The sequence below is a fragment of the Salvelinus alpinus genome, chromosome 10, assembly GCF_045679555.1.
Source record: "Salvelinus alpinus chromosome 10, SLU_Salpinus.1, whole genome shotgun sequence".
Taxonomy (NCBI): Eukaryota; Metazoa; Chordata; class Actinopteri; order Salmoniformes; family Salmonidae; genus Salvelinus; species Salvelinus alpinus.
Window position 1 is genome coordinate 18,979,024 of NC_092095.1, and position 21,559 is coordinate 19,000,582.

Consider the following 21,559-nt stretch of genomic DNA (forward strand, 5'->3'; position numbering starts at 1 on the left):
CCAGGAATAGAAGAGTGTCTTCAATAATGGAACAATCCCAGTTCGTCCTTTTTTTATCTCTAAGATCTGTCATTTCTCGTTCTCTGCCCTCTGTCTCTCCCTCTCTATATCTCTTCTGGTCTTTTTCTCTCTCACACACTTACACAGAAGATGAGTTTGCCCTCTCCCAAAATATAGTCTGCCCCCATTGCCCAGTTCAAAGCTTGTGCATCCCTAAAGCAAGCAGTCATCCCAGTCAGTTACTAAAGCTGCTAGAATGGAATCAGTCCAGCTCTATCATTAAACCCACCACTGCCACGTGTCAATTGCTCCCAAAAAACATTCTCAAAAGATGCCCCAGTTATAAGACCCTTTTAAACTGTAGGCCAAATCCTCCATCCCCCAAAATGTGTTTATTTTAAGCCTTTAACGTTAACACGGCATGGGGACTGGATTGCATAAAATGTTAAACCCGCTGTAGCCTCCCCTACACACCCTGAGACCCCGCCCTATCCATGCCCGACAGGGAACCTCGATGTCACTCATGCCTTTCAAGGGCTGCGATTTGACAATGGGAACACTCACTACTTATTAAATCCTTGTTGCTGAATGCTGATTGGCGGAGGCGAACGGTGTATCCCGCCCCCCGCAGTGGATTGTTTAGAGTGGCCAGACTGCCAGGGACACAGATGGCAGCGCGAACAAGAGGAGTATCTAACGGGACATGCTGCCAGATTAATCTATTACATTTCTGACTGCTGGTGAGGGTATTTACTATGCTTTTATAACTCATAAGAGTCGGAATATTTCTTGCCACTGTTTATATTTGCCCCTAATTGAATGTTTGTTTTTTATATATATGTGTGGAATTGCGTTAATCCAAATGGTCGAACCACTGACTGGACATAGCGGCCGGCCACCACTAGTGGACACTCAATAGATTATAATGATGAAACACAAGGGCTTTACGAGTTCTGTGTCCAAGGCCCGATTCTTTAAATAAAATTATAGCCTATTTTTGCACACTCCATTTGGCCACTGCCTTGCTTGGAACCGGTTGATTATTGTTTACTGGAACGAACAAAAATGCATTTGATGTAGAAAGTGTTAGAACTAAGTTGGGTTATAATATTGTTGCTATCGATGCAGCCTGGGAAATAGAATCGTTAAACAGATGTAGGTCAACCAACCCATCAGTAACGGGAAGAGATACTGAGGAACTTTGATTGATCGCGCTTGCCATCAGTGTTGTGTCTGCGTGTGTAGAATAGGCTGTGTTGTGTTTGTGCACTGCCTGCAGCACGCGCACAGGCGGCTGGTTTTGTTGCTCACCCACTCTACTCAACGCAAAATGGATTAACTACAATTGTTATATTAATATGTGCAATGGGCTACATTATTCTGTGAATGTAGGGCAGTGACATGTCAATTATTATAAGGGTCACAGGCTATAATTAATATAGCCTGTATATTTATTAATATAACTGTCTCAGGGCGAATAGGCATGTTGTAGAGATCATGCATGATCTAGCAATGTCAGAGTTGGAGTTTTAGTGTAATTTGTAGGGCAATGTGTAACCTGGCGTAATTGATCTTGCAATATTGATGACCCCACCACGAGCTATTGCGCCAAAAGGCTGTACTTGACTCATAAATTGATAATGTTGCCCTGCTCAGGAATTTCGGCATCCATAGTAAAAGCTGTGTGTGGGCGTAGAGGGTCTTTAGGGAGACACATGAACTACATCCTGGTGGCAGCAGTCAGGATGCCTCTAGTGAAGTACAAAGGCTCTCTGAGCTCTTGAGATGGAGAATGTGCTGCTAATCGTCTGAGAGGCTATAGTGGTTTTGTGTGCATGACAGAGAAAAGGACTTTAACTCTGTCATTAAAGTTATCAGTTTGTCAGTGTAGCCTATATGCCTGGCGGAGCAATTCCTGTGTGTTTGTGTTAGGGCATTACTCTTTCTTTGACTACGTGCAGTTTCTCTCTCTCTCTCTCCCCATCTCTCTCTCTCTCTCTCCATCTCTCTCTCTCCCCATCTCTCTCTCTCTCCCCATCTCTCTCTCTCTCTCCCCATCTCTCCCCATCTCTCGCTCTCCCTCTCCCCATCTCTCTCTCTCCCTCTCCCCATCTCTCTCTCTCTCTCCCCATCTCTCTCTCTCTCCCCAAATCGCTAGTGTTTTACATATTTTGCTCTCTCTCCCCATCTCTCTCTCTCTCTCTCCCCATCTCTCTCTCCCTCTCCCCATCTCTCTCTCCCTCTCCCCATCTCTCTCTCCCCATCTCTCTCTCTCCCATCTCTCTCTCTCTCTCCCCATCTCTCTCTCTCTCCCCAACTCGCTAGTGTTTTACATCTTTTGCTCTCTCTCCCCACCTCTCTCAAATGTTCTTACTCATATATATCAGTGGAGGCTCCTCAGAGGAGGAAGGGGAGGACCATCCTCAGTGAATTTCATGAAAATAGTGTAACATTAAAAAAGCTATTTTTAGATAAAACTATACTAAATATATTCACATGTCACCAAATAATTGATTAAAACACACTATTTTGCAAAGAAGGTCTACAGTAGCCTCAACCGCGCCACGGTGTAGCCGGAGGATAGCTAGCTTCCATCTTCCTCTGGGTATATTGACTAAAATACAAAACCTAGGAGGCTCATAGTTCTCACCCCCTTACATAGACTTACACAGTAATTATGACAATGTCTGGAGGACGTCCGGTTATCGAGATTTACCGCCCAAAACCACTCACTTTTCCCGGGATATAAAACTGTGTGGAAACGGTCAATTATAATAAATGATTCATGTAAATAGTGACGTGACATGGAACTGTTAAATGATATGCAAGTCCAAATATGTATTCTCTGCGGCCTTCACTCTGTTCTCTGCATGATCAGTCATCAACGCTCATGGTTGGGACAGACAGACCATCTCAGTATGGAGTGCAGTTCACAATGCATGTAGACCTATCATCTCATCATGGTAACTTTTTTTCTTGTGACATCTAGGCCTACATTTGCTGCAGTATAGTCTATGCTACAGGAATATAAGGACTGAATGGGCGTCTAATTTACACATCTCCATCGGGCTTTCGGGGGCCACCTTGTTTTTTAAATTATTGCAGCTGCAGAGTTTTGAAACAGCCTATCGTTGCTTTAAATCAGAGCATTCACAAGCAGTCTTCCTCTCTCTCTCATCAATTCCATTCAAATTGCATCCAAAAAGATAATCCTGTTCAAGATTGATATACAGACGTGCTCATATTTGTTGGTACCCTTACAGCTCATTAAAATAGTGCTTCATTCCTCCTGAAAAGGGATGCAATTAAAAGCTATTTTATCATGTATACTTGCATGTCTTTGGTATGTCATAGAAAGAAGCTGTGAATAGAGATCAATAATTGCTTATTCTACAAAGATATTCTAAAATGGCCTGGACACATTTGTTGGTACTCCTTAGAAAAGATAATAAATAATTGGATTATAGTGATATTTCAAACTAATTAGTATCACACACGTCTCCAATCTTGTAATCAGTCATTCAGCCTATTTAGATGGAGAAAAGTAGTCACTGTGCTGTTTGGTATCATTGTGTGCACCACACTGAACATGGACCAGAGAAAGCAAAGCAGAGATTTGTCTGAGGAGATCAGAAAGAAAATAATAGACAAGCATGGTAAAGGTAAAGGCTACAAGACCATCTCCAAGCAGATTGATGTTCCTGTGACAACAGTTGCAAATATTATTAAGAAGTTTAAGGTCCATGGAACTGTAGCCAACCTCCCTGGGCGCGGCCGCAAGAGGAACATCAACCCCAGATTGAACAGAAGGATAGTGTGAATGGCAGAAAAAGAACCAAGGATAACTGCCAAAGAGATACAAGCTGAACTCCAAGCTGAAGGTACGCCAGTTTCTAATCGCACCATCCGTCACTTTTTGAGCGACAGTGGGCTCCATGGAAGAAGACTCCACTTTTGAAAGAAAAAAAAGACAGACTGGAATTAGCTAAAATTCATATTGACAAGCCACAATCCTTCTGGGAGAATGTCCTTTGGACAGGTGAGTCAAAACGAGCTTTTTGGCAAGTCACATCAGCTCTATGTTCACAGATGAAAAAATGAAGCTTTCAAAGAGAAGAACACCATACCTACAGTGAAACATGGAGGAGGCTCGGTTCTGTTTTGGGGCTGCTTTGCTGCGCCTGACCCAGGGTGCCTTGAATCTGTGCAGGGCACAATGAAATCTCAAGACTATCAAGGCATTCTGGAACAAAACGTACTGCCCAGTGTCAGAAAGCTCTGTCTCAATCGCAGGTCATGGGTCCTCCAACAGGATAATGACCCCAAACACACAGCTCAAAGCACCCAAGAATGGATAAGAACAAAACATAGGACTATTCTGAAGTGTCTTCTATGAGGCCTGATCTGAATCCTATCTAACATTTATGGAAAGAGCTGAATCTTGCAGTCTGGAGAAGGCACCCATCAAACCTGAGACAGTTGAAGTAGTTTGCTCAGGAAGAGTGGGCCAAACTACCTGTTAACAGGTGCAGAAGTCTCATTGAGAGCTACAGAAAACGTTTGATTGCAGTGATTGCCTCTGAAGGTTGTGCAACAAAATATTAGGTTAAGAGTCCCATCATTTTTGTCCATGCCAGTTTCATTTGTTTTATTATTTACAATATTACGTTGAATAAAAAAATCTAAAGCAAAGTCTGATTTCTATTAAATATGGAATAAACAATTGTGGATGCCAATTGCTTTAGAATAAGGCTATTACATAACAAAATGTGGAAAAAGTCAAGGGGTCTGAATACTTTTCGAATGCACTGTATAGATGTCCTAGCCTACCTCATTCAGGTGATGAATTCAATGCAGAATTAGCCTTTTATGTAACTAATACATTATGGGTTATGCATAGTAAGCTTCTAACTAGTTTCTTGCGCAATATGCATGCACCTGTGGTCCGCTGGCCTCTCTCCTTTAAAAAAATGCCCCTTAGCTCTTGGAGTCCTATGCTGGAAAAGCTAGCCTAGAATAGCTTGCTGGACATAATTTTTTTTTTAATTGTGCATTTTTTATACCAATAGACGATTCGAAGAGGGACGCAAGCTCTTGTTTTCTGAACGTTAAATACAGCAGCCAATAGAACTCAGGGGTAGTTTGAAAGAAGAGCGAACCTGGGAGGTTAGAGGTTATTTATTCAGTCCCATAACCATTCAATCTTCCTAAAGAGAAGTGAAAGCCATCTGCATGTAATTCTAGTCCTATATTATTCAGCATGTCATTAGAATGATGGAGATGAGGACAACGGAACTCATTTAATTACCTGTTGAAAGTGAGGAAGGAATGAAGCAACAATGGAGAGAGAAAGAGGAGGTAGGCAAATAACATTAAGGGAAATGCGTCAGCCTACTAATTATACAAATAGGCCCTATTATATTTCAAAATTAAAATCAAATTCTCTAGCCTATGCTTGTAACTTTGTAGACTGCATGTGCTGCACCAGAATCACATGTTCTTTTCTGCTTTATCATGGTTTGAATGATGTGCGTAATTTAATACAGTTTAATACAATACAGTAAAGAAATACAGTTCACACTCAAAATGATTAGCCTACTAGAGCTAATTTAAATTATTTACCCAAGAGAGCATATAGCTAGTTACATCTATGGGCTTTTATGTTTTTCTGTCCTGCGTAATGTGCAGTAGCCTATATATTGGATAACGGCACAATCATTTGGGCTTTTTTGGGCTTGTGCTCATAAAATGTCTTTAATGTTGGGCTCATAAAATGTATTTAATGTATGGCTCAGGAAGCATGTGTCTTGAATTTTCGATCAAAGCTCTAATCAAATCCAGACACGCTATTTATATGCTTTATCAGAGTTGTGTACAAATTTGATTTGAGACTCAACTTGATAGAAAATAAAATAACTTGAGACTTGACTTGGAGCCTCAAGACTCGGGACTCAACTTTGTCTTGAGACTGATGACTTCAAATGATCTAACATGTTTTGTCACTCATTTTGTGGCACAAGTTCTAGTGGATTAGGCCTACTCTACACGTAGCCAGAGACAGTAGCCGCAGCAGCATCACCCTTGCAAAAGTAAAAACCTGCAACAGATTGGCTAGGGAAACGCACACTTTTTAACTCTGATTGGACCAGCAAACTGTCAATGAACTCAGGTCGGGTGAGCTAGCCAACAGATTGCTGATTTGCTGTACAGTTATAGGATCGGGTGCAGCGAAAACTCAAATTGTAGGGAGAGAGGATTGCCATAATAAATAAATATTTTGGGGGGTGATCAATAATATTAACTATTTACTTAGCAAGCTCACCAGCAATTAGGCAACAATTACTAGCATAGGCATACTGGTATTTGGATATGTAACCATTCATTTAAATGAATAATTTACTTATGAAGCTTGCATTTAGAATTTGTACTTACAATTAATTATTACTGTGTTCGAAGACCAAACTCCCGCCAGTGGATAACTTTTTTCTCTTGTTGAAATGTTTTCCGTTGCTGTCACACGTTTAAATGCATAGGCCCTATGTGGTAAATCTAGATTCCATCTAATACTACAATAATTGCTAGCGTTTCATCATTCCATCCCCTTACCGTTTATTGCAACACGTAGACATTTCTGTTTCACGTTTGATAGTCCAACGATACATTTTCATTTAGCCAACCATTTGTTACCCTGCTCTGAGTGGGCGCGATGTTTATAGTGCACATGAATGTTCTCAAGACTCATGAAGGGTAAGTTCTGTTTATTTAACTGTTTATTTAATTCAATTTATGGTTTCCTTTGTTCATATTTTCCGGGTTATGTCGGAGTTTCGTGTGTCTGTGTCCTATGTCTCTGTCCTATGTGTGTAATAGGAGCGAGCGCATTCCTCAGTGCGCATAGGAATAGGCTACATGGCCTGCGCTCAACGCTTTGGAGTCAGAACGTTGAATAAGACAAAATCGTTGTTCCATGTATGCATGGTGTTGAAATATCATTAATAATTATTAAGTCTGATTAAGAGTTATGTACTAATGTAACAATGGATGTGGAAATGGCCTTTTACATTGTAGAACCGGTTGCTAATGCGTTAGTTCTATTAACTATGTTGACTTAAACATTAGATAATATGGTAACAATGGTGTAGTCTGTCTGTAACGGTTAGCGGTTATGATCTGAAGGTTTGGCTTACACACAGACAGCTGATGTGTTATGCACTGGATTCCACAAGCAAAGGGAAAAGGTGAGCGAGGAGGAGAGCGCATAGATGCGAGAAGGAATTACGAGCAAAGTGATCATGCTGTTTGAATGTGGCAGCTATGAAAGTGTTTTGCGTGTGATCAGGGGGTGTATTCATTCTGCCGATTCTGTTGAAAAACGTTTCTTAAACGGAAGCAAACGGAACGAAATAGGGATAAACATACCTGAATTTGTCCAATAGAAACTGTTGTTTGCAGCCGTTGGACTAATGACTACACCCTAGATCAGCTAGATGCAGGCAAGAGTGTATAAGGCGGTATTCAATGTGTCACTGTCACCTTGATTACAAAACATTTACTTGACCTGTCCACCTACGTTGTAAACTTTCATTAATAGGCTAGGTTGTAGCAAACTCATGATGGGTATAGGGAAATTAGAGTATCATGTAGTAGCCTAAACCGATCGATGTTACATTGAACTGGGTGAATGAAAGTCATCCAATATGCTGTAATAGAAATAAGGCCATGTTCATGAAGAAATGTATCATCCTCCCTCATCTTAAACGGCACCGGCCATCACTGGTGTATATAATACTAATTGTATTATTGTTTCATTCACACCTGCACTGTTGGAGCTCGGAGCTTAAGAATTTCACTGTACACTGCAACTACATTTGCAAACCTGAATGTGACTAACTATAAGAAATCGTAATCTAAACTCTCTCTCTCTCTCTATTTTTCCATGTGTCTCTCTCTTTCTACCCTCTCTTCCTTTCTGAGTGGAGTGCCCTCTTTTCAGGGTGTGTTAAAGGAGGTCTGGGGAGGAGGAGGGGAGCGGAGGGGGAGGCATGCATGGGAGCACTCTGCTGTTGCCGTGTGAACGGAGCTCTATTGTCCTAGGAACCTTTCAGAGTGGCTTCCCTGAGGCCCCTGCACACCCCCTCCCTCACTAACTCACTCTCCACACACACACACACACACACACACACACACACACACACACACACACACACACACACACACACACACACACACACACACACACACACACACACACACACACACACTACTCTTCCTCACACACACACACCATATACACACATGATTTACACACACATTATTTACCTCCTCACACACATACCATATACACACATGATTTACCCCCTCACACACACACACACATGTTCCCTTCCTCTCTGCCCCTTCCTTTCATTTGCCTCCCCACCCCAACCTCTTAATTATCTCCCCATTGTCACACCAGACAAGAACCAATCAAACTCATGGCGTATGTTAACTATACTCAGAACTTCCAAGCAGAGCAGACCAACACATTTCACAGACTAGCGTTTTTCTATAATAATGTAGGCCTGGTTCCATACGCAAACCATGGCGCTATCTCTTTAACAGCAGGCCTAATTAGCTGTTTTCAGTGAGTTTTGTGGCAGCAGACAAGGATGGAGTAATTTCTCCTTTGTTGTCCCTTATTGGTTTATGGCTGTAAGCAGGGCTTGGCAGGGGGTATTGGACCAAGGCCAGCTGAGGACTCTGCCGTAGCCTTGTGGGGAGGTTGCTACTTGGTGGTCAGAAATGACTAGTTTCTCTGTCAACACCATCAAAGGGGCTAGCCTCGCAGTTAAGATTGTTGGGCCAGTAACCGAAAGGTCGCTGGTTCAAATCCCTGAGCCAGCAAGTTGGAAAAATATGCCGTTCTGCACTTGAGCAAGGCAGTTAACCACAAACAACAATTGCTCCCAGGCACCGATGACCTGGACATGGATTAAGGCAGCCAACCGCACCTCTCTGATTCAGAGGGATTGGGTTAAATGCGCACGACACATTTCGGTGAAATGCATTCAGTTGTGCAACTGACTAGATAGATATCCCCTTTCCCTTCACAAAACCCTCTATTCATCAATGACACACATAGCCTAGCATACTAGATCTGAAATGAAGAGCATGACTAAGGGGTCAGCTTTGCTGTTGGGTGTGTGGCCCCCAGCAGTTCCTCAAGCTGTAGCTGTATTGTTCTTCTGCTGCTCCTCTGGGAGGACAGGGAGTAGAGATGTTACACTGTGAGGAACAGGAAGCTGATGCCGGGCGGAGGCCGCAAAAACAGGAAGCAGGAAGAGGCCCAGATAAGATGGCCGCTCCGATGCTTTCTGAGATCCCTTTTTCATCTGCTGTAGAAGCTGCCCTTAGACTCAGATCTAGGATCAGTTTAGCCTCCTCAGATCCTGATTTTAACCATTCTAGGGAAGATGTTAACCTCACCTTAGATTAGTGTCAAGGAAAGGGCAACTTAATCCTTAGTATCTAGTGAATGTGTCCAATTGCATTGGAGAGTGTGTGTGTTGGTCTGAACTATCAAGGGAATGGGTCTCAGCGTGCTCGCCACGGGAGAGTGAGTGTGTTGGTCTGAACTATCAAGGGAATGGGTCTCAGCGTGCACGCCACGGGAGAGTGTGTGTGTTGGTCTGAACTATCAAGGGAATGGGTCTCAGCGTGCACGCCACGGGAGAGTGTGTGTGTTGGTCTGAACTATCAAGGGAATGGGTCTCAGCGTGCACGCCACGGGAGAGTGTGTGTGTTGGTCTGAACTATCAAGGGAATGGGTCTCCGCGTGCACGCCACGGGAGAGTGAGTGTGTGTGTGTGTATGTTTGTGTTTGGGCTGTTGACCCTACATCTGGGGCAGTGGTAAGGCTGGAAAGCATTAGCTGGACTGTAGCTTATTTTCCTAATACCTTCATCTGTCTGCCGTTGGCCTGCTACTGTTTACTACTACAGTCTGGACGGGTCACAGTTGTATGCCCAGTCTCTTTAACCCTGTTTCGAAGAATAGGATTGTGTGTTTGTTAGTGTGTGGTAATACGTCTGGCCAAGTGACTAGCTGTGTGTGTGTGTGTTTGTGTTTATACTACTTACCATACCTATACTTGCAATAGTTATAACTTAAAACAAAAATTGTCTGTAAGTACGTCCTTTATGTAAGTACAGTGTGTCATATATCATATGTATTGTGTGTCCTGTGCTTCTCTCTAGGTGTGACAGTGTGAGGCGTCACCATGCCTCTGGTGAAGAGGAACATCGACCCGCGTCACCTGTGCCGGGGGGCGTTGCCAGAGGGCGTAGGCAGTGAACTGGAGTGTGTGATGAACAACACCCTCTCCTCCATCATCCGCCAGCTCAGCAGCCTGAGTAACACACACACAGAACACACACACGCACACACACACACACTCTCTCTCTCAGAGCACTAACCACACACTACAAACAACTTCATACGCTTTATACCAGTGTGTCAACAGTAACATATGTCATTATCATTGCTCTCTTCCACACGTATGAATAACATGCTTATGCTCCTCATGTTGTTTTGCTTCTCCCTATATGAGACATGTTACAATTCCCAAGTGAGTTAACCCTATTGGCGCAATGGGTAGGGTGTTTGCCTTTCACCCCGGCGACCCAGGTTCGCTTCCCTGCCCCGCCGTTCACTACAATATTGTACTATTACACACTTGCATTAAAATACTCTCTCATCACTATCTCCTAGTTATCTTGCTGCAGTGCACACTGCACAGTCCTGTTTGACGTTGATAAGAAGATGATGTAGTGTTTAATCCTGGAGCAGTGATTGATTTGTTAGGATCAGACCTATAGGTCGCTAGGTCAAGACTCTGTCATCATAGACCCACAGGAGGATGTAATCCTGTTTAGATATTTCAGCGAGAATACGTTCAGAATATGTGTGTGTGTTTGGGTGTACTGCGGTATATTAAACAGAGTGACTATGACGTAAGGGGGAGGAGCCTGAATACCCTGGCTGCTCCCATGACACAACCCATATCATGTCCTGTGGAATATATTGACATATTCTTTCCTCCCTTATACCCAGTATCCAACCACCACTGCTCCCCCTCTCGCTTTCTCTCGACCCTCCCTTTCTTGCTTTCAACGTCTTCCTCATACTCTGTTTTCTTCCCTCCCCCAACTCTGTCCCTCTCTCTCTTTCTGTCTCTCTCTCTCTTTCTGTCTCGCTCTCTCTGTCCCTCTCTCTCTGTCTCTCTCTCTCTTTCTGTCTCGCTCTCTCTGTCCCTCTCTCTCTCTCTGTCTCTCTCTCTCTTTCTGTCTCGCTCTCTCTGTCCCTCTCTCTCTCTGTCTCTCTCTTTCTGTCTCTCTCTTTCTGTCTCGCTCTCTCTCTCTCTGTCTCTCTCTTTCTGTCTCGCTCTCTCTCTCTCTCTCTCTCTCTCTCTCTCTCTCTCTCTCTCTCTCTCTCTCTCTCTCTCTCTCTCTCTCTCTCTCTCTCTCTCTCTCTCTCTCTTTCTGTCTCGCTCTCTTTCTGTCTCGCTCTCTCTGTCCCTCTCTCTCTTTCTCTCTGTCCCCCTCTCTCTTTCTGTCTCGCTCTTTCTTTCTCTCTCTCTCTTTCTCTCTCTCTCTCTTTCTTTCTCTCTCTCTCTCTCTCTCTCTCTCTCTCTCTGTCTCTCTCTCTCGTTCTCTCTGTCATTGTGAGAGTTCTTGTGGTGGGAGTGGGCCTTTCAGCAGCTGCTGTGTGGGATAAATATAAATGACTAGGTACAAAGGCCTGGAAGGCCTGAGCTAGGGACAGGAGGTGTGTGGGTGTGTATCCGTGTGCGTGTGGGTGTGTGTGTGTGTGTGTGTGTGTGTGTGTGTGTGTGTGTGTGTGTGTGTGTGTGTGTGTGTGTGTGTGTGTGTGTGTGTGTGTGTGTGTGTGTGTGTGTGTATATCCGTGTGTGTGTGTGTGTATATCCGTGTGTGTGTGTGTTTCCGTGTGTGTGTGTATCCGTGTGTGTGTGTATCCGTGTGTGTATCCGTGTGTGCATCTGTGTGTGTATCCGTGTGTGTGTGTGTATGTGGAGGTAGACTGAATGTCAGAACCATGAAGGGAGGTCAGAGTTGATGGAACTCAGCATGCTAGATCTCTCTTCCTTCCTTCCTCTAGATAGAGGTCATCCTGTCAGTATGGTGACAGAAATAGTCTAGATGTTTCTCCAGAGGTCATCCTGTCAGTATGGTGACAGAAATAGTCTAGATGTTTCTCCAGAGGTCATCCTGTCAGTATGGTGACAGAAATAGTCTAGATGTTTCTCCAGAGGTCATCCTGTCAGTATGGTGACAGAAATAGTCTAGATGTTTCTCCAGAGGTCATCCTGTCAGTATGGTGACAGAAATAGTCTATATTGTGTGTGTGCACGCACGCGGCGTGTGTGTGCCTTCATGCATTCATGCGTGCGTTTGCGTATGACACACAAAAGTTCAGCATTGTTAAAACGTATTGACGCTGACCTAAACAGACTTGCTCTAGCAAAGATTGATTGCTATTGATTTTTCCTCTAGGACCTTCCATGACAGTGATGCCCTGGTCTATTTGTCAGTTAAATTTGTTACCAGAAGAATGGCAGAAAGAGAATTGATAGTACCAATCTTCAAGTCCATCTCAGTTGGTTTCCCCTACCTGTCGGACGCACCCTTTGCCTTGATGACAGCTTTGCACACTCTTAGCATTCTCTCAACCAGCTTCATGAGGTTTGTCACCTGGAATGCAGCAGGTGTGCCTTCTTAAGTTATTTTGTGGCACACTGTACCAGTCAAACATCTGGACACACCTACTCATTCCAGGGTTTTTCTTTATTTTTATATTTTCTACATTGGGATCATAGCTTTCACCTGGATTCACCTTGTCAGTCTGTCACTCAGTGTATATACTGTCATTATAAAGAGAACAGTTGTCTATAATTTCCTCAATGTGCAGTGCATGCATAGTATGCATAATGTAGTGCACCAGGATGTCATGCTAACCACATGATCCATCTGTCTACCCTTGTACTGCAGGTAAACATGCGGAGGACATCTTTGGGGAGCTGTTCAACGAGGCCAACACGTTCTACCTGAGAGCCAATTCCCTGCAGGACCGCATCGACCGCCTGGCCGTCAAGGTCACCCAGCTGGACTCCACCGTGGAGGAAGGTGAGACAGGGGTTAGAGGTCACAGGAAATAGGAAGTGACATCGTTACTCGTTGACATAGCGATGGTGTAAAAGTGATGAAACTGAGGATATATAAATACTTCTCTCACACCCTGTCTATCCCCCTCTCCCTAACCCTCTCTCTCACACCCTGTCTATCCCCCTCTCCCTAACCCTCTCTCTCACACCCTGTCTATCCCCCTCTCCCTAACCCTCTCTCTCACACCCTGTCTATCCCCCTCTCCCTAACCCTCTCTCTCACACCCTGTCTATCCCCCTCTCCCTAACCCTCTCTCTCACACCCTGTCTATCCCCCTCTCCCTAACCCTCTCTCTCACACCCTGTCTATCCCCTCTCCCTAACCCTCTCTCTCACACCCTGTCTATCCCCCTCTCCCTAACCCTTTCTCTCACACCCTGTATCCCCCTCTCCCTAACCCTCTCTCTCACACCCTGTCTATCCCCCTCTCCCTAACCCTCTCTCTCACACCCTGTCTATCCCCCTCTCCCTAACCCTCTCTCTCACACCCTGTCTACCCCCCTCTCCCTAACCCTCTCTCTCACACCCTGTCTATCCCCCTCTCCCTAACCCTCTCTCTCACACCCTGTCTATCCCCTCTCCCTAACCCTCTCTCTCACACCCTGTCTATCCCCCTCTCCCTAACCCTCTCTCTCACACCCTGTCTATCCCCCTCTCCCTAACCCTCTCTCTCACACCCTGTCTATCCCCCTCTCCCTAACCCTCTCTCTCACACCCTGTCTATCCCCCTCTCCCTAACCCTCTCTCTCACACCCTGTCTATCACCCTCCCCCCAACCCTCTCCTTCTCTTTCTGTGTCCTCGCTCTCTCTCGCTCTCTCTCACGCTCTCTCTCTCTCTCTCTCTCTCTCTCGCACTTTGTTTGTCCTCTCTTTCTCTGTCCTCAGTCTCTCTGCAGGACATCAACATGAAGAAGGCGTTTAAGAGCAGTACCGCCCAGGACCAGCAGGTGGTATCCACGAGGAGCGTTCCCATCCCTGTCAAGGAGATGTACAACCTGAGTAACAAACCTCCACCTCTCAACATCCTCTCCAAATATAGGTGTGTTCTCTCCCCCTCCCTTTCTATGATCTGTCTAACTTCTCTACTACCCGGGGCAGTCTTAACCCAGAGTCAAATACCTCACCTGATCTTGTTTTGTAGTCTCATAGTGGAATGTTGTGGACTTCATTTCCCACAAACCCTGACCCGCGTTTGCCCTTTGACCCTGTAGGGATGACCACAAGGAGGGGCTGAAGTTCTACACTGACCCCTCCTACTTCTTCGACCTGTGGAGAGAGAAGATGCTGCGGGACACAGAGGACAAGAGGAAGGAGAAGAGGAAGAACAAAGTAAGCAAAATAATCTCTCCCTTCTTCTCTTTCTTGTCCTCCTCCTCCTCACTAATACGTGTCTCCTCCCAGGAGCAGAAGCGTTGTGTGGACGGGACGTTGCAGAGGGAGGTGAAGAAAGTGCGTAAGGCTCGGAACCGTCGTCAGGAGTGGAATATGTTGGCCCTGGATAAGGAGCTGAGGCCTGACCACCACCACACACACTCGCTCCACCGGGGGGCCACCTGCGAGGGATCACTGTCCCCTGAGATGAGGCCAGTCCAAATACACACACAGTTACATACATATTGTATGATGAGGTCAATGAAAAGTTGACATAAAACAAAGATTCATTTATAAGATAACATATCAAATGTAAAAAAGTATGGAATAATTACTTTTCTGTATAATACATTTCTGTATAGATGATTATTACTCGCATGGAAGTAATGTGTTTCCCCCAGTGGAAATAGGGGGTTTCCCCCAGTGGAAATAAGGAGTTTCCCCCAGTACAATGATAATTTAGTCTCTGTCAGCTGTTCAAGGAGACGTGACAGTCCTCTTACTCCCCCTGCTGGCCATTCTGTAAAATGTTGTCTCCACCTCCCTCCCTTTCTCTCTCTTAGGGGTCTTGGGCCTGACCACCACCAACGCCACTACCCTCACTCAACCAATCATGCTGGTCACGCCCACACGTACTCCGGCCCGCCTCCCAGTCTCCTGGCTGCTCAGCTGGCTGCTCAGGGAAACGCCACTCTGGACCATGCCTACAGGGGATACAACCTGGGTCGCCCCCACAATGCTCCGCCCCCTCTCCCTCCCATTGAGAACATGAATGGATCCATATCCCTACGACCTGTGGACTACAGGTCAGAGTGCACATGAATAAACACACTGGCAGACAGATTGATGCATAAATGCACTCAAATAAACATGAACATTCATTGACATGTGCACAGGGACACCAAACAAACCCACGTACGGCCTTTTGTAGGGGCTCAGCCCCGGCGCCAGGGTTTGTTGTGTTTAATGTGCTATTGGTTTGGGTTAGATCTGATGATGAACAACAAGCTTCATTCTCTCTGGAGTTGAGCAGTTGGCTCTGTAATGTACTGTCATCCCATACAAGCCAAGTACTGCACTGGTACACACCCAAACACGGTCCTCTGCTTTGGTCTTGACATGACTCGTCTGTGACCTGTCTAACTCTGGGAATAATTCCATCCTGTTGTTCTTTCTTATTGAACTTGTCAGAGGATGTTGGTATGGTAGGATTATCATGGTTATATGTGAGATATTGGTATGGTAGGATTATCATGGTTATATGTGAGATGTTGGTATGGTAGGATTATCATGGTTATATGTGAGATGTTGGTATGGTAGGATTATTATGGTTATATGTGAGATATTGGTATGGTAGGATTATTATGGTTATATGTGAGATGTTGGTATGGTAGGATTATCATGGTTATATGTGAGATGTTGGTATGGTAGGATTATCATGGTTATATGTGAGATATTGGTATGGTAGGATTATCATGGTTATATGTGAGATATTGGTATGGTAGGATTATCTTGGTTATATGTGAGATGTTGGTATGGTAGGATTATCATGGTTATATGTGAGATGTTGGTATGGTAGGATTATCATGGTTATATGTGAGATGTTGGTATGGTAGGATTATCATGGTTATATGTGAGATGTTGGTATGGTAGGATTATCATGGTTATATGTGAGATGTTGGTATGGTAGGATTATCATGGTTATATGTGAGATGTTGGTATGGTAGGATTATTATGGTTATATGTGAGATGTTGGTATGGTAGGATTATCATGGTTATATGTGAGATGTTGGTATGGTAGGATTATCATGGTTATATGTGAGATATTGGTATGGTAGGATTATCATGGTTATATGTGAGATGTTGGTATGGTAGGATTATCATGGTTATATGTGAGATGTTGGTATGGTAGGATTATCATGGTTATTTGTGAGATGTTGGTATGGTAGGATTATCATGGTTATATGTGAGATGTTGGTATGGTAGGATTATTATGGTTATATGTGAGATGTTGGTATGGTAGGATTATCATGGTTATATGTGAGATATTGGTATGGTAGGATTATCATGGTTATATGTGAGATGTTGGTATGGTAGGATTATTATGGTTATATGTGAGATGTTGGTATGGTAGGATTATCATGGTTATATGTGAGATGTTGGTATGGTAGGATTATCATGGTTATATGTGAGATGTTGGTATGGTAGGATTATTATGGTTATATGTGAGATATTGGTATGGTAGGATTATTATGGTTATATGTGAGATATTGGTATGGTAGGATTATCATTGTTATATGTGAGATGTTGGTATGGTAGGATTATCATGGTTATATGTGAGATGTTGGTATGGTAGGATTATCATGGTTATATGTGAGATGTTAGTATGGTAGGATTATTATGGTTATATGTGAGATGTTGGTATGGTAGGATTATCATGGTTATATGTGAGATGTTGGTATGGTAGGATTATCATGGTTATATGTGAGATGTTGGTATGGTAGGATTATTATGGTTATATGTGAGATGTTGGTATGGTAGGATTATCATGGTTATATGTGAGATGTTGGTATGGTAGGATTATCATGGTTATATGTGAGATATTGGTATGGTAGGATTATCATGGTTATATGTGAGATATTGGTATGGTAGGATTATCATGGTTATATGTGAGATATTGGTATGGTAGGATTATCATGGTTATATGTGAGATGTTGGTATGGTAGGATTATCATGGTTATATGTGAGATGTTGGTATGGTAGGATTATCATGGTTATATGTGAGATGTTTGTATGGTAGGATTATCATGGTTATATGTGAGATGTTGGTATGGTAGGATTATCATGGTTATATGTGAGATGTTGGTATGGTAGGATTATCATGGTTATATGTGAGATGTTGGTATGGTAGGATTATCATGGTTATATGTGAGATGTTTGTATGGTAGGATTATCATGGTTATATGTGAGATGTTGGTATGGTAGGATTATCATGGTTATATGTGAGATGTTTTTGTGGAGAGGCCGATTAACATATCATACTTTTTATTTCTGAAATGATTATAATGATTAATATAATGTCTCATGTTCACCTTCCATCTGTCCCTCTCTCTCTCAGTATGGAGGGATATGGAAACGGCTCCCCTCCTCCTGCTCCTCTCATGCCATCTGCACAATCTGCCTTTGCCACGCCCCCCGGAGGGCCACTTCCTCTTCCAGGTCTAATGGGATCAGCTGGTGTCTATGCCCTGCCCCCACCGCCAATTGCTGGGTCGCTGGTGGCTCCAACTCCCCCAATGCCTCCGCCCCCTCCTCCAGGCTCCTCCTACTCTACCACTCCCAGGATGTCCTCCGTGCCGCACAATGCCCAGCCTGTTAATGATGCTCGTAGTGATCTGCTGGCTGCCATACGCATGGGTAAGACTGCCTATCTGTATCTAACCCACCTGTCTCTGTGGCAGACCTATTCTGTGTGTGTGTGTGTGTGTGTGTGTGTGTGTGTGTGTGTGTGTGTGTGTGTGTGTGTGTGTGTGTGTGTGTGTGTGTGTGTGTGTGTGTGTGTGTGTGTGTGTGTGGAGTTAGTTTTGCATTATCTGGTGCCCCGGGGGGGTGGAGATGTCTCTTTAGGACCAATGGAATGATCTAAAATGAGCAAGTTGCGCCAAGCTTGGGCCACGGGCCATGCAAACCGAACCTAACTTTTCTGTTTGACTGACTGGCTGGCTGGCTGACTGACTAACACGTCTCTCTCTCCCTGGCTGTAGGTATCTAGTTGAAGTGTGTCTAACTGTCTCTCTCCCTGGCTGTAGGTATCTAGTTGAAGTGTGTCTAACTGTCTCTCTCCCTGGCTGTAGGTATCTAGTTGAAGTGTATCTAACTGTCTCTCTCCCTGGCTGTAGGTATCCAGTTGAAGAAGGGTCAGGAGCAGCAGGAACAGCAGGCTAAGAGAGAGCCTGTAGGGAATGACGTGGCCACCATCCTCTCCAGACGCATCGCTGTCGAGTACTCCGACTCCGAAGATGACTCAGAGCTGGAAGAGAACGACTGGTCCGACTAACACACACATCACTCACTCAAAAGCTGAAAAGCACATACATGTTCACATCCACACAAAAACTAAACCACTAGATGGTTCACTGAGTGTACTAAACATGAATAACACATTCCTAATATCAAGTTGCACCCCCCCTCCTCCTTTTGCCCTCAGAACAGCCTCAATTCGTAGGAGCATGGACTCTACAAGGTGTTGGATGTCCTTTGGGTGGTGGACCATTCTTGATACACACGATTAAACTGTTGAGTGTGAAAAACCCAGCAGTGTTGCAGTTCTTGACACAAACCGGTGCGCCTGGCACCTACTACCATACCCGTTCAAAGGCACTTACATTTTTTGTCTTGCCCATTCACCCTCTGATTGGCACACATGCACAATCCATGTTTCAATTGTCTCAAGGCTTAAAAATCCTTCTTTAACCTGTCTCCTCCCCTATACCTACACCGATTGAAGGGGATTTAACAGGTGACATCAATAAGGGATTATAGCTTTCACCTGGATTCACCTGGTCAGTCTATGTCACAGAAAGAGCATGTTTTGTACATTCAGTGTATATACTGTCATTATAAAGAGAACAGTTGTCTATAATTTCCTCAAACTGCAGTGCATGCATAGTAAGCAGAATTTAGTGCATGTTTTGTTTTGTACACTCAGTGTACATATACCAACAAAACATAAACAAAAACACCCACATACAGGTGTATCTGTACATGATATAAGCTGGGTGACCCCTGGTCACATGTAGCACTGCTGGTAAATCAGACTCCTGCATCAGTGGCTGAAGGGTTCAGAACTGGGACTCTAGCAGTGTACTCAAGATACATACTATCAGGTTCAGCTGCTATACTGACACTAATTGCAACTAAACATTCAATTCAATACTATTACTGTTAACATTTTAAAACTCTCAAGCAATGCTCAGGGCATCTTGAATACACCCCAGGAGACCACAGTGTGTCTCTGTATAATATGTTATCCATAATAACACTAGTAAAGCCCTGTTTGTGGCACCCCAGGAGTGGCACTCATCTCATGTATAGTTACAGTCTTAATAAGGGCCTTACTTAGAGAACCTCCCCTTGGGAAGACAGTCTACGTCTTTTTTCTAATGTTTTTACTGGAACACTTAATCTAGGACTGAGACCAATTTTTATGTGTAGATTATAGCAACAGGAAGATGAAGAGAAGTCAGAAGAAAGTGTGACCTGCTCTGGTCAGGGTAGCGTTCAGAAGGAACCGCGTGGACTGCTCTGGTCAGGGTAACGTTCAGAAGGAACCGTGTGGACTGCTCTGGTCAGGGTAGCGTTCAGAAGGAACCGTGTGGACTGCTCTGGTCAGGGTAGCGTTCAGAAGGAACCGTGTGGACTGCTCTGGTCAGGGTAGCGTTCAGAAGGAACCGTGTGGACTGCTCTGGTCAGGGTAGCGTTCAGAAGGAACCGCGTGGACTGCTCTGGTCAGGGTAACGTTCAGAAGGAACCGTGTGGACTGCTCTGGTCAGGGTAGCGTTCAGAAGGAACCGTGTGGACTGCTCTGGTCAGGGTAGCGTTCAGAAGGAACCGTGTGGACTGCTCTGGTCAGGGTAGCGTTCAGAAGGAACCGTGTGGACTGCTCTGGTCAGGGTAGCGTTCAGAAGGAACCGTGTGGACTGCTCTGATCAGGGTAGCGTTCAGAAGGAACCGTGTGGACTGCTCTGATCAGGGTAGCGTTCAGAAGGAACCGTGTGGACTGCTCTGGTCAGGGTAGCGTTCAGAAGGAACCGTGTGGACTGCTCTGGTCAGGGTAGCGTTCAGAAGGAACCGTGTGGACTGCTCTGGTCAGGGTAGCGTTCAGAAGGAACCGTGTGTGGACTGCTCTGGTCAGGGTAGCGTTCAGAAGGAACCGTGTGGACTGCTCTGATCAGGGTAGCGTTCAGAAGGAACCGTGTGGACTGCTCTGGTCAGGGTAGCGTTCAGAAGGAACCGTGTGTGGACTGCTCTGGTCAGGGTAGCGTTCAGAAGGAACCGTGTGGACTGCTCTGATCAGGGTAGCGTTCAGAAGGAACCGTGTGGACTGCTCTGGTCAGGGTAGCGTTCAGAAGGAACCGTGTGGACTGCTCTGGTCAGGGTAGCGTTCAGAAGGAACCGTGTGTGGACTGCTCTGGTCAGGGTAGCGTTCAGAAGGAACCGTGTGGACTGCTCTGGTCAGGGTTTTGTTGGAACAAATGGGAGAAGACGTTTTGAAAGCGTTTTCCTACTGTGTTCCTTCTGAAGGCGACAGGTGTGTGAGGGAGTGGCCTGAGATGGAGGCTGTATTCCATCATCCACACTAGAACACTACCCCATGTGCTACACTTAGGATGCACAGCCAGCATCGTTTCCTTCTAAGTGGTACTCTAGTATGGATATTGGAACGTAGCCTGAGTGAGTGAGTGAGTGTGTTTGTGTGGCGAGAGCATCTGATTGGAGATAGGGAAGGATGAAAGGAGGCTTAATGGATAACAGCTGAGTCTAATCGCTTAGTGATGTCTAGCAGAGATATGGAAGATGAAGAATAGATTGGATTGGGTTTAGGGTTGTCATAGTTATTTTTAGTGTGAACACTGTAAACGTTGAACTCTGTGACCCTGAGAATAAATATAAATATGAGGAATAAAAATTGATATTCACAATGTTGTGTCTGCGTCTCTTTCCTGTTGCACTGTTGTCATGGAGACAACACGGTGCGGACACTGAGACAGCAGTTTCCATGGTAACAGTATTGCTAGCCAGGATCTTTGGGACGTCCCTACCCTATTGAAGTTGAAATTTAAAATGGTTAAGGTAAGGGTTAAGAATAGGGTTAGGGTTATTTAATAATTATTGTTACTGTAGGGGTTAGAGGTTAGGGTAGCGACATCCCAAAGATTCCGGATAGCACTGACCCAGCTAAGAAGGGA

The 21,559-nt window shown here is 44.6% G+C and overlaps 1 protein-coding gene across 4 annotated transcripts; it reads left to right on the top strand.

Annotated features, from left to right (window-relative positions):
* The first annotated feature begins 492 nt into the window (after nt 1-492).
* LOC139531644 (actin-binding protein WASF3-like) lies at nt 493-21,292 on the top strand. Of its 4 annotated transcripts, XM_071328292.1 has the most exons (10): nt 493-740; nt 10,236-10,391; nt 13,047-13,181; nt 14,106-14,259; nt 14,432-14,549; nt 14,622-14,803; nt 15,155-15,397; nt 17,710-18,008; nt 18,491-18,638; nt 18,799-21,292. In XM_071328292.1, coding segments are annotated over exons 2-10 (1,413 nt in total). In that variant the 5' UTR covers nt 493-740; nt 10,236-10,258; the 3' UTR covers nt 18,800-21,292. The 4 variants fall into 4 exon arrangements, with proteins under 4 accessions (XP_071184393.1, XP_071184391.1, XP_071184390.1 ...); XM_071328290.1 differs by having other exon boundaries at nt 493-746; nt 18,491-21,292; XM_071328289.1 differs by having other exon boundaries at nt 494-740; nt 18,491-21,292.
* The last annotated feature ends 267 nt before the right edge of the window (nt 21,293-21,559 follow it).

Excerpts from the sequence above, each read along its gene's own strand:
- LOC139531644 (XM_071328290.1), top strand. The coding sequence starts at position 10,259 with ATGCCTCTGGTGAAGAGGAACATCGACCCGCGTCACCTGTGCCGGGGG. Across the intron at positions 13,182-14,105 it reads GGACTCCACCGTGGAGGAAG|TCTCTCTGCAGGACATCAAC; the intron begins GTGAGACAGGGG and ends CTCTGTCCTCAG. Across the intron at positions 14,804-15,154 it reads TCACTGTCCCCTGAGATGAG|GGGTCTTGGGCCTGACCACC; the intron begins GCCAGTCCAAAT and ends TCTCTCTCTTAG.